This window comes from Gouania willdenowi, chromosome 17 (assembly GCF_900634775.1).
Source record: "Gouania willdenowi chromosome 17, fGouWil2.1, whole genome shotgun sequence".
Lineage (NCBI taxonomy): Eukaryota > Metazoa > Chordata > Actinopteri > Blenniiformes > Gobiesocidae > Gouania > Gouania willdenowi.
This window is the reverse complement of record NC_041060.1, coordinates 12638871-12652545: the sequence shown is the minus strand read 5'-3', so window position 1 is coordinate 12652545 and position 13675 is coordinate 12638871. Positions and strand designations below refer to the sequence as shown.

Genomic DNA, 13675 nt, shown 5'->3' with positions numbered 1-13675 from the left:
AACCTTTAAAAATAAATAGAAAATAGCAGCTTTCAACTTACACTCGTATCCGAAGCAGCACATATTGATGACGTCATGTTTCTTTACGGTTTCTTCAAAGTACAACATCATGTTCTGTTTTACATCCTGTGTCTGACAACTTTTATTTTGAAGTCGGAGGCCGAGTCATTTGGTTTGATAAGTGACGCCGTTTCATCTCACGGAGGTTTTGCTGAGTCATGAGTCCGTTTGGTCTGATAAATGACAGAGGTTTTCCTGATACCTCACTCTGAGACCTGAGGACGTTTTCTATAATTGGGAATCTATTGTATTAAATCTAAATTATGAAACTTTTCTTGTCGTTTTATTGTTTAATATCTCGTTAGATGCGTGACTTTGGTTTCTATCCAAACAGAGAATACCAAACCTCAAATATTGGTCAGGAATGGAGTTTTTTTTTTTAAACTCATCTTCATTCTGTTGCTAAGTTGCGGTTAGGATTACCATTGTGCCTGGCACCTCCATCTGTTTACATCCTGAGCAGGTTTTTCAGCTCTGGTCTGTGTAATAGACAAAACGATATACTACAGCACAAGCAAACAGGAGGGAGAAAAGTAGGGCACATTGTTTCTTACACCCACGTGAAGGCAGAAATGCAAATCCAAGCACGAATGCACACGCTGACAGGAAAACGGGAAGCCGCATTAACATCCTCCTTATCCATTCTGCCCACACGCACACACACACACACACACCACACACACACACACAAAGATGGACAGCATCCCACCCTTTTCTGTAGCTCCACCCGTGTTGACTTTAAACTCAGGGGAGAACAACAAAAAGCCACATTTACATGGCTCAGCAGAGAGGCGGGGGGTGGCGGTGGCTCTCCGCCCCCCAATGCCACCTCCATCAATTAATCAGTAGAAGTATTTTTAAAGCTAGTTGTGCTAGAACTTGATGGACTGTTTAAAAATGCATTGAGAACCAGAAGCAGAGCAGCTGCAGCCGAGGATGCTTGTGGTGGCAGGAAGGAACAAAAAACAGACTGAAACACACTTAAAAAAAAACAAACAGAAAGGAGACACAAATTTAGGCTGACCGTGCAAAAGGGGAAAAGAACATGGAAGCGGATGCAAGAAAAAAAAAGTACAAATTGAAAGTGAGATCTAAGGAAATGCTTAGTTGTGAGAGATAAAATAATAATGTGTATTGCTAAGCAAGTAACAGGATATTTGAAGGAAGCTATTTTAGGGACTGGAGGGATCCTTTGGGTAAACGATAGAGGATGGACGGATGCAGAATCAAGCACGCTGTGGTGACACGAGGAGAGACTCATAAAACCTTTAGCACCCCATCTGCACTCGCAAATCTAATATTGAGTTTTTCGTCGTGCTGCAAAAAAAAAAAAAAAAAAAAAATCTGCTGATATCAACCTTGCACATACACAGCTCAAGCTTCGCCTTCACACAGTTTTCTCTTATACCCCAGAAACTGGCAAACATCCAGCCATCTGGCCTAGTGTCTGAGAATAGTGTCGCACAGTTGGCAACGTGCACAAGTGTATATTGAAGGGGGAGAATTCCCAGGTTTCTCTGTTAACAAAGCAAACATTTATTCCAACTGTTTTCAATTGAAAGATGAGAGCTCACACCTAAAGATTACACTGTGCCCACCAGACAAACTGCAAACCTGCATAGCTAACTATAGCACGACTGAGTCACCCCAACTGGAATCATAATGTTTAATAGAGATGGGCAATATTATCGGCCAATATTTGCCATAAAATGTAATATCGGTTGACATAGGTATCGGTTTTTCCACGGATATGGAAAAAACTATATTTATAGCACATTTTTCAATACTAAAGTTGAATAAGTATTCTTATTTTTGCACAGATTATGTTTATTTGTGAAGTACATCCAGTAGGGCAGAGATAGTCAGATGTGATTGTCTGATCCAAGGGCCACATTATCAACATTTATGTTAGCATTTAGAGTAATGACCAATCTGAGCATTAATACAGGAATGAACAAAGGGTTTTGACTTGGCAATACTGTTGTGTGGATTTTATTGGTGTTTTTTGGGGTTTTTAGACATTTTGTGTGTTTTTGAAGGGGTCTATTCTCCCGTCTGGACTTAAGCGCTTCTCTTCTACGCGTATTCTGTGATCCAGGCTGCTGACACGCCCACCGCGCGTAAGGTAGACAAAAAGCGCGTATGTGTGAATGAAGGCGGGCTGAAGGAAAGGAGGCGGTGATGTCATTTTAGAAATCACGGAACATGGAGTTTTCCCAATGCTTGTAAATGTCATTGAAATCTGTGAAAATGATAAAGTTCACTTTTAATTTGAAACGCCTTCATTGATAAACAATATACCAGGTTGATTTGATCAGATTATTGATCAGATTATTGCAGTGTGACTGAGGATTGGCCGCATTCTGTCCGAGTCACAGTTAAAATCTCTCTCCTTGATCATCATCATCATTGCTGTAAAGCGTGACTGAGTTAGATGCGCTGGAGATATGAGGAAATAACCCGGCCGCAGAGCGTCCTGCTTTAATACAGAGGGATGTTTACAGTGAAACAGAACTATTGGCTTCCATGATACGCAGTTTTGAATATAAAGTGTTTATAGCGACTTCAGCTGAGCCTCATTAAAATATGTGTGGAAACAGTTTGTGTTCCATCCTCATCTGCATATGACAGCATGTTTCACCCTGTAGTGGATCAAACTGTGACTTAACATTGGACATGGTATGAAAATAGTTGAATCACTGTGACCAACGTGGACAGAAGTCTGTTTCTGTCAGAGTTTTAATTAATCTCGCAGCAGCAGCTGAGTGATCACAGCGGCTGCTGCGTGACGCACGAGTCCGTGTGGCTTCAAATGTAACTAAGTCCATATTTCTAGTGCAATATAATGTTTCACCTCATGGGGGCGCTGCACTTATTCCAGGGTTAGAAGCGCGTAAGAGGAAAAGGTCTTACGCACACTGGAGAATGCAAAATGAAAATGAGAGAGCCAGATTTGAATGAGAACACCCACATTTCAGGGCTGCTCCACCCACAGTGTGCAACTGGGATGAAGGCGTGCAGCGACTGACTTAGAATAGACCCCTTAGTCTATTTTCTTGTCAATAAGGAGAATTTTTGTTGCCTTTTAAGTGTTTTTCGTTTACTTATGTGTGTTTTTGTAATATTTTTTTGTGTTATTGTATACATTCGTGTACTTTTGTTGACATTTTGCTGTCGTTTTCTGTGTTTCTGGAGTTTTGTGTGTTATGTTGAGTTTCATATAATTTCCAACTTCATGAATTACAATTTTGTTTTCGGGGCCGCACAAAGTTAGACTAAGGGCAGCATGTGGCCCCTAGGCCACCAGTTGTCTATGTCTGCAATAGGGCATCACATGATTAAAAGTAGGCTTAAACTGTTATATACAGTATGATGTAACCTAATATTTATATTGGTAATAATCAAGTTCAGCTTTACTAATATTGGGATATTGGATATCGGCAAAAATTAAAATCCAACTTCCCTCGAATTTATCCCTGTACTGTATGTTGAAATGAAAAGATAAATGACTGCTTACTTTTTATCATTTATTACTTTTATGTAGCCTGGTCAGTGAAAACCTTATATTTTCACACTACAACAGTGATTTCTCTGTTATTTTTTAGTTTTTTTAATAAAGTAAAGAATGCTTTATATACATTTCTTTCTGACTTCATGATTGACATTGTCTTATTCTTGGCAAAACAAGACAAAAGAGGACATGTAATGTATTCATCTAGGACAGTTGGAACAAGCTTATATAGGTTTACAATATTTACATTTGTGGAGATTTCCTGTTTCTTGTCCAATTAACAGGAATGGTGGTTTTTTTGTATTTTTCTTTTATCGATTATTCACTCTGCAATTTCAAGTTTCCATTCGACATATAGGTTTGAGCACATGGGGAGAACATGCAAACTCCAGCAGCCAAAGCCAAGGCCTTGTTGCTGTGAGGCAGAAGCAGTGATCACTATGCCTCATACTGCTTCCCTTGTTATACATCACATCAGAATTCAAACCGTGCCATTTCACACCTCAAATGGCCCAAGGTACCTGCCACAGTTATCGTAAATCCTCAAACATCTCAGACATAAACATCACTGTGTTATCCTGTCTGAGGCACTTCAAAGTACGTTTTGTTGTTAAGCTATCACAAGATGATAAACACATCTGTAATTAAATTGTTTTTTTGACAAATGGGTGAAAAGTTACAAAGCCATGGAGGATCAGAACAGGTACTTACTGGGAAATAAAGAAGCAGCGCTCCAAACAGGATGGTTTCAAGCAGAATTAGCCCAGATGCACGGATGCACTGTGAAGAAAAAACAGGAGATTACTGACATTGTAATATATTTATTGAGTCTCAAAGCACATCTTGTATTGCAGACGTGGGCAACTGGCGGCCCCGGGGGCAACATGTGGCCCTCAGTTAAATGTTTTCTGCCCCACAAAGCAAATCCCCAAAAAATGTCATTCAAGAAGTTGTAAGGAAACCCAACGTAATACACATATGAAACATATGAAAGCGCATAAAAATTTCCAAAAATACACAAAATGACTCATAAAACCTACAATGACAACAAAGACAGACACAGCAACCACTTAAACCAACCAAATGACTTCGAAAACACACAACACAACGACACATTACAGAATAGCTCCAAAGACACACAAGCGGTTAATAAAATTACACAAAATGTCAGGAAAATATAGAAAAAACAACAAAAATACAGAAAGTGGCCCCGAAAAAGAGCACGTATCGACAACAAAAATGCCGAAAATTACAGAATTTTCTGTAATACGCAAAATTACAACAAGAACACAAAGAATAACAAAAACACACAAAAAACTGACAAAACATCAAAACCACAAAGACAACCCCCCCTGTTTTATTATTCTAAATGCTGACACGAATGCTGATAATGTGGCTCTCGGATCAGATGCAATCAAATTTTTTGTTGTATTGTATCAGCATATTTCACCTAGCACTTAAATTAGTAACAGTGTTTGTAACGATAGCCACAAAACTAGTAATTGTGTCATTGTTGTCTGCCTTACCTTTGACATTTTTTCCCCACACTGTTGTGTGTCTCTTTATCACCATGTCTTTTAGGGCTGTCATGGTTTTGATTTTTCTAACAAAAAAAAAGTCATTCTACCATATATTGTAATTACAATAGCAGGGAAATTATATGTTTTAATTGCTTCTTTCAAAGCAAACAAATGCTCAGGTGGAAATCCTGCTCATGCATTGATCAACTCATTTTTAATCATAACCAGGATAGGCTGTCAAAATAAAAGAAAGAGAAAAAAAAAACCCTCTACTATGTAAATTCCAATTCCTCCGGGGAGTTTTTTCCTTCTGAACTGAAGAACTGATAGAGATTGTGAAAGAACAACATGGATACCTATTAATAGCGCGCCAGAAACGACCTAACTGAAATGTTCCCGAGGGCTTGTCATTATCCTGCACCGTGTGGAGCTCAGTTTTGTCAGATATACTGTACTAGTCTGTGATAGGCACTGCAAATTGGGATGAGACTATGTGGAGTTGGGATTAGTTGGTGGTAGACAATTACTACTGAACACTGATTTTCTTCTTTTTTTAAAAAAAACTACTATTCATAATTAATAAGTGAATTCAGGTGTTCTTCCATAGCCCCACAGGTGTACCCAATCAAAAGTCTGATAAATGACACAAACTGCTTCTTCTTTGTAAAATAATGACCCTGAGAGAAATGCACAAAACAGTTTTCTCTTATGCATACAAGTCCAGTAATTAAATTTGCTTGATAAATACTCCAAATTTAATTGTTGGTTGTATTAATGTAAGGTGCAATATATTGTAAACTAATCTCAGGCTGGTGCTCCATTTAAATGAACCACTTTCTTTGCTTCAGAGCTCTAGCCATCAAAATAACTTTAAATAATTTAAAATAATTTTATTATTTCTACAACTAAATACCATAAAGGTTAAATGTTAATCAGATAAAGATGAAGAGCATTACTCAACCTAAAACCCAGAGTATGGAAAGTGTGAAATGTTCTTGAGAGTGAAGTGATCTCTGGAAAGAGAAAAAAACAAGCAAATGTATTTAATTCTAGCCAGAACGACATATCCCCATCGAGCAGCTCCGGGAAGTTGCCTCGCTGAGCCCGTGGTCGTGGGGAACCGCGTCCCTTTGTAGCGAAACCTGGTTGTCTTGGCCACAGCAGCAGGCCAGGGGATGGCCAGTCGGGCAGCAGCACACATCCCACATGCTCACAGGGAAGGGAGGCAACAGAGGCAGAAGGCTGTGAAGCCCAAGCCAGAGTGACAAAAATGTCGTCCTCTTTTTCGTCCTCTGATATGAGGAGTTCTGAGGCGGCATCTTCATCGTCCCAACATTCCAGTTCCAGGATGTCTTCCTCGGGTGGAGGGAAAGTGGGGGAGGTCGAGCTGGGAGCCTCAGCTGGAACTGGACCCCACTACGGCCTCCACGTAGGTCCCCGTCTTGGGGAGGTAGGGGTCTTGGCATGCTAGCTGTCTGCAAGAACCGGGAGCATCAAGGGCCTGGTGGGTGTGTTCCAGCCGGAGGCAGCCAGAGCAGACCTGGTGTGTGTCTCTGCTGGAAATTTTATTTCCGCACCGGCAAAGTCTCGCTTCCAAGCCTCCGAGCCCCCTGGTGTGTGGGGCCTTGTTCTCCATCCCTCTGTGCAGGTGTGCAGGCAGAGAGAGGTGGTTAGCTAGCACTGACACATGGCCGCTAGCCGGTATGCTAGCCGGACCAACAAAAGCTGGCGCCTGGCAACCGTGGTGGGGCGCCAAGGGCAGTGTTGTAATCGAACAGCCGTCAACTGGTGTGTTAACTGCCGGGCTTGACAGCCATGGTGGGGCGTCAAGTGCAGTGGTGAACCAAGCCGTTAACTGGTGTGTTAGCGGTCGGTGCTCAACGGCCGTGGTGTGGCATCAAGGGCAGTGTTGAAGGAAGCGTGGAGGGTAAGGAAGCACTGGTCGACCTGGTGTGGTCGAGAACAAAAAGCATCCACCAGCAGTGTCTGGCAACAAAATCCAAAAAAAAAAGTCCGTCTGCAGACAGTTGAGCAGCCAGTGAAACGCGAGATAGCTCCAAGTGAGAAGAGGTGTTTGAATGGCGTAGTATCGTTCGCCCTTACTACTTATAGTAGGTGGGACGACCTGTGGTGAACGGATACGTTTCACCAGCCAATCAGGAGTGGCGCAATGAGATTATGCTTTTGAGGGATGACGCAGGGGCGTGTATCCCATAGTGAGACATCAAAATGAGTATTATGAAAGAGAACTGCTGTTTATTTACCTGGAAACACATGATCAGACAGTAATCAAAATGTACTTTTTTAAGTTAAATTAAAGGTTTTGGAGATGAAGATTTCTTGAAGATAAAGACTAAAAGTGCAGGCCTCATTGATAAATAAATCAAAGATCTTTTACAAAAAAAAAAAATGCGTAAAACGTTGAAGTTTCAGCTAAAAAGTGTGTTCTTATCCCCACTCTTAACACTCGGTTTTTCTAACACTGTTGGAAAAGTCTTGCACATTGCATTGTGGGATATGAAGTACTGGAGATGAATGCATGGAAGTGTTTTTACTCAAACACCTGGTGAACGCTTCCAGACTAATTGCCTGTATTAAACATTGAATAATACACAAGGTTAGGATGGATTCCAGGCTACCATAGAAAGGAAATACAAAATTGCAGAAAAAGAATTGGACTCAAACATGGATCCTTGATTTTGATCCTTCATCTCCTCCTTGCTCTGCTCACCTTGTTTTTCCTTAAGTGGTAGACCACCATCATGCAGGCTAGGTCCAGCACCATGCACAGGCCTTGAAAGGAGGCCACGGCCCTCCGCAGGGCCCCGTCCTCCTGCACCAGGCAGGGCATATCGTCTCGGCAGAAGGGGCAGCCATCGCGGCACGGCAGACATTTACTGGACAAATCCGAGACGTCGTGCTGCGCCTTACCTGTGGGTCAAAAACAGTTTGATTTAAGCTATATAAAAAAACTCCTGGTATTAGAATATGTCCACTAATGCCACAGCAGTGACCACAGTTATTCATTATTTCGTACATCAGACAGACTGTACACAATCCGCTGAGATCTATATACTGTACATATATTTGATGTGTCCTCTTTGCTAGAAGTCAAATATAATAATTCAAAGCCTTTGCTTTACCTACATGCACATCCTCTAGAAAATGATGTTTGATAAGAAAGTAATTCCTCTGTAAGTCCCAGAGCTCATTCACAATGCAAACACTGTTGTGCAGCTGCTCTGTGCGTCAGAAAAAAGCAGGTAAAATATTCTTAACCTACAGGCCAGTTTACAGACTTGTCGAGGGATTTATTGAACCTTAACACAGTTAGAGGGAAGAAATTCTAGTATGTTGGTGTTTTTCTGCTTTTTTAGCAAAAGTATGAAGAATGTGAAGATGATTACATTGATGTCTCCACTGTAAATATGAGAGAAGCTGTTTCAGTTCCTAAGCATCCGCTGCTTGGGTTTTGAATTAGTTTCAGGCGTTTGTGATGTGTATTTATTTTCAGAATCCTAATGTGTCAGGGTGTTTATTGAAGTTTTTGTAGAATAAGTAATACAATGTTTTTCTTCATTTGTTTAATTGTGGTTTAACCATATAAAGAGGACAACGGAAGTCGCGGGGATGTGGTCATGGTTACGTCTCAGCCCCAGTTCAGATATGGTAGAATAGAACGGATAGAATCCTTTATTGTCATTGCACGTGCCCCTCCCAACATTCAACTACACTCTCAAAGATCCAAGCCAAACAGACACAATCATCATAAAAACAACATTAGCTACGGTAAAAGTCTGTCGGAATAAAAGGTTCATCAGTATAAAAGTGCATGGTTATAAAATATCAAAAAAGAGACAATTACATGTTCCATATTTTAGCTGTGATGCAAATGTATGAAAAATAAAAGAACATTTTATACCCACTTGCTGGTGTGATGAGGAATAAATGCTTTTAGGTTAGATATTGTTGAATCTTCTAATCTTTTTTAAAACATACATGTATATATTTTTGCTGTGCATCATGCATTTCACAGCATGCCTGTAAAAAGAAAAACTTATTTCAAAATAAAAAAAACAAGTCCAACATGAGAGACATTAAGTATTTATTTATTTTTGACCAGCGGTCCGCTACCCACCAAGTACAGGTCCGCAGCCCACCTTTGAGTCCTGACCCACCAGTTGGTTTAAAGTTTAAAGTGTTCAAAAATAAAAGTGCAAGAATGGCGACTTAGTTGAAATACATGAGGTTTATTCTGGAAAAAATACTGCATTCTTCTCCAATTCAGGCTGTGCATAGCCTCCAAAAAATGGTCAGCAGTTTTCAATGTTACTCCATCCAAAACCCAATTGTAATTCTTATTTCTCCTGTCCATCTCTGTGTGCTTTTCTGCATACATCCTTCACCCCTAAATGACCACTGTTCATATTTTGATTCTACTGTATCTATTCTAAGGCTCTGTTTCTCTACTACTCTCTACCTATTTTTTGGCAAAGGTATGTGAGAGCCTCTATCTCTTCGTAAACAGGTGATAGTCATAATTCATGTAGAACTTTTTTTACCCAACCTAATAAATGGAGGGACACAGAGAATTTACCACACTATTGTAATCATACATCTCCTCTGGCTAATTTAACCTCATGTAAGCCAAATTTGTAAAAGTTCATATTCACACAAAGAAACAGAAACCTGTGATCAATGGTCCTATGACGTTGCAATCATTTAGTTTCATAATCTCTAACTTTTTGGGGGATGGCCTAGAAATATACATTTCCTTAAAGAGAAACGAGCCAAAGTACAATTATTTTGTGGATTTCCGACAAGCAGTTGAAACAGATTTGCTTTAAGTCCGATTAGTTCAACAGAAGCCAATAGATAGTACTTCTCATATCATTAATAAAAGCTATGATAATAACCATACATACTGTATACAAATGTATTCTCTTGATATTACCTTATCTTATTCAAATGTCTTTTGAAACCCGTTGCTAGGAAACGCCTTCCATCCCCGTCTATTCGCGATGACACAGAAGGGATATTACACCCCAGAAGAAGAAATAGGGGTCACGAGTGGCCGTAACCCCACCTGATACACACTGAGTTTTAATGAGATGGTTTGCTTTAGGTTTGGAGGTGGTTCTGACTGCTGGCCTCATCATTCTGCATTATATCAAAGCTCCATTTTGGCAGATCAGCTTCACTGAGGTGTTGAAATCATGGATGAGAACCAGCGCGGATACTTTATCATTTAGCTTGACACTAATAATCAGTGTCACTGAACAGATCCTAAAACCCAAGGCGTTATCACAGGGAAGGCACTTCAAATCTGCAAAGGTGAAGGATAGATTTTAGATTGGGATGAGATCAAAAGCTGAGCTCAGTGAATAAATTTAACTTCTTTATCCAGATGAAGATAATAAAAACCGAACAGTTAAAGCAAAGGTGGAGTTTAAATCAGGTTAATCAGGAGCCACATAAGCTCAAGAAGGAGCTTCATTTGGTACAAAGGGAGTTATGTGGTCATAATTTTAAATTAGATGGAGTCAATGTGAACAGATTAAAGATTTTTCTGCTCCTTCATAAGCGGGAAATACCAACGCGGCTTCCAAAGTCTTGAAGCAAGTCAGAGAAACAAAAGCATCTGAATAATATTGTTATTATATTCACACACAAAGTACTTTTGATCAAAAAAAACAAATAAATAAATGCTGTTTTCATATTTGTTCAGTTTGGTTTAACTGACTGTTTTTCACCCTCAAAAGCGTAGATAAGCTTAAGGGAAAAATCATGAATTTAATACAATTCCTTTATCTCCTTAGAAGGGCATTGTTTGTGTTTGCAGTAGTGTTGCATGAAATCGTTCTTGTATTTTTGGAATTAGATTTAGATTTATGTCTAAACTGCGACACAGACGCTAAAGAATATGAATAAATTCACATATGCTGTTTCTTTCTTATTCCCCACATCCTTCATTTAACTGTAGAAATAGGTGTCCAATAATAAACCTGTCAATCTGTATCCAACAACTCAAAGAGAAAAGATCACGTGGGATAAAATAAAGACTGAGCACTGAGTAAACACTGTATAACACTGTACAACGTCACAGTATGATTATTTAAAAACTATCATGAGGTGATTCCTTAAACCTTTCATGCAAATATTGTTATCAAAGGACTATGTATGTGCTCAAATCTGAATATCATTTATAATGACTTATAACATTAAACTGGATCTAAAGAGAATTTATGAATTTAAAAAATGCGTAAAGGGTGGAATAAATAAAGGAGAACAAAACAATTAAGTGAAGGCAGCTTTAACAAGGAATAATCCAGATGCTGGTAATTTGAAACACAGAAGTAATAAGATGTATCCGGTGTATCCGCCCATGCAAATGAAATTCTGTTCTGTATACACCTGCTGAAAATATAATGACAATAATGTCTAAGGCTGTGTTCAGAATGTCATTGTAACGTACTGATCATACTAAGTTTGACGTCAACATTAGTGTGTAGTGCGTTCACATTAGATAGTATGGAAAGATTGAGTACGCTAGAAATACCCGGATGTATACTACATCGGGACATTTTTGACCTATACTACTACTACTACTTATACCTAACCGTCCCATGATGCATTGCGAGCAGAATGTAAAATTGTCCTGGGACCGGCTTCAAGCTAAAAATAAAACATCCTCTTTTCAAAACAAAAGCATCTCTTCTTGTCTTCCATGAATTTTTAACGCTTTTAGGGCTCTTGTTTTTAAGTTAACCGGAAGTTTTGTCAGTAGCGTAATGGTGGGGTTACCGAAAAATTTCTCAAATGTCAAATGTTTCCGCAAGTTTTACGGATCAAATGACGACATGTTGATATTCTACTTGGTCACTTTCTCACCTAAAATCTTTCCAGAACTTTCAAAGGTGGTGAATCAACATACATATTTAGTCTCGGTGTGCTTCAGGTTTTTGTCTTTGAAAGTTCAAAATGCATCTTGGGAAACTTGGGAATCTTGGGAAGGCATCTTGGGAAACTTGGAAGAACGATCCAAGTTTCTTGGAACTTGGAAGAACGGAAAAAGGAACATCAGAGAAAGAGACCAATGTAAGCCAACCTAAAGTCTAGACAGACTAAATCCAGATGGAACTCATTTCCTCTAATCCATTCAAATTGATTTATTAATTTGTGATTGTTTGGTTATTGTTGAACAGAAAGGGTTTTGCAAACCTGATCATAAGCCTATACTGTTAGAATCACACGAGTCTACAATAAGAGTAAAAATAAATGTTAAAGATGTTGCTGTGTTGTTTATGAAGAAGATTCAACAGCAGAGGTGACAGATGGTTGTGGTTAACAAAGCCCGTCTTCAAATTAAGTGTTTCTTACCCACGCACACAAACAACCCAACAGGTCTGTGATTCAAAATGCCACCTGTGGCTCTCATTGAAGCCCAAAATAGAAACATGGAAGACAATTCTAAAATAAAAGCAGTCAAATTCCTTTGACGAAAACCTGAGGTTTCATAACCTTGTGAGCTCCAGGACTCAAGATTTAAAGCTGCAAGAAGGATATCAAACACACAGTGTGGCTGTCAGCTGAAAGGAAGTTCGTCGTTCTTTTTTCTATTAAGTAAAAAAAAAAACCATTGATCTGACAACTCAACACAAATCCCATTTTTCTAAAACAGAGGTAACCTACTTTTAAAGCCATTGAGTGCCACACGGCTGGGGTGGTAAAATCCTCTCCTGCACTGGCACTTGTATTTGTCCAACACGAATCCGTGACCAATGAGGGGCGTGCACTGGAAGAAAGAAGACATACACACACACACACACACACACACACAGGCAAAGATCAATAACCAGATAAAAGTTGAAAAGGGCAGGATCTGCCTCACAATAAGAAGATTTCAACTCCTGGGGTGGACACTGGGGTCCTTTCTGTGAAGAGTTTGCATGTTCTCCCTGTGATTAATGGGTTCTGCAGGTACTCTGCTAACCCAACACGATATAACACAATAAAAAGTATAAATCTCGATATTTTTTATCTCAATAAATTAATAAGTCTATAAAATATGCACATTTATTACCAAACAGCTCCATAATTTGTGCCACTTTCGGCTTTTTCTCCTATAAGGGACAGCAGGTGTGAGTGAGTTCTGTTTGGCTTGGCTCAGAAATCTATGTGCTTTTCATGCTGTTCTGAGGAATAGCAAAAGTACTGACTTATTGTAATTTTGTATATCGCTAAAACCAGAAATCACGATATTTCAACTCTCAATATATTGCTCAGGCCTAGTTTCGATTGAAACTTATTTCATTCAATTACATTTTATTAGAACATTTCATTAAGGGTTCTGGTTAGGGTTAAACTGATGAATCCCATTGACATTCATTGGTTTGCAATTCGTTTCAAGCATCTTAATGAATAAATGTAAGCTGAGGAGAAAAGAAAAACTTTAAATTAATAGTAATAACTTGAAAATGCAGGATAGAAGAGAACACAAATCATCCCTCAGGTGGCTCAGCTTTGTAATATCACAGATATCACAGTTGTTGTGATATGGTAGAATAAATAACACTTGACCAGT

At 39.2% G+C, this 13675-nt stretch overlaps 1 protein-coding gene across 1 annotated transcript in view; it reads right to left on the bottom strand.

The window, feature by feature from the left end:
- Positions 1 to 13675, bottom strand: part of LOC114479657 (probable G-protein coupled receptor 158) — a 67952-nt gene that overhangs the window by 25541 nt on the left and 28736 nt on the right. The window contains 3 exon segments of the mRNA XM_028473444.1: positions 4283 to 4351; positions 7823 to 8022; positions 12784 to 12886. Coding sequence (XP_028329245.1) covers positions 4283 to 4351; positions 7823 to 8022; positions 12784 to 12886 — 372 coding nt within the window.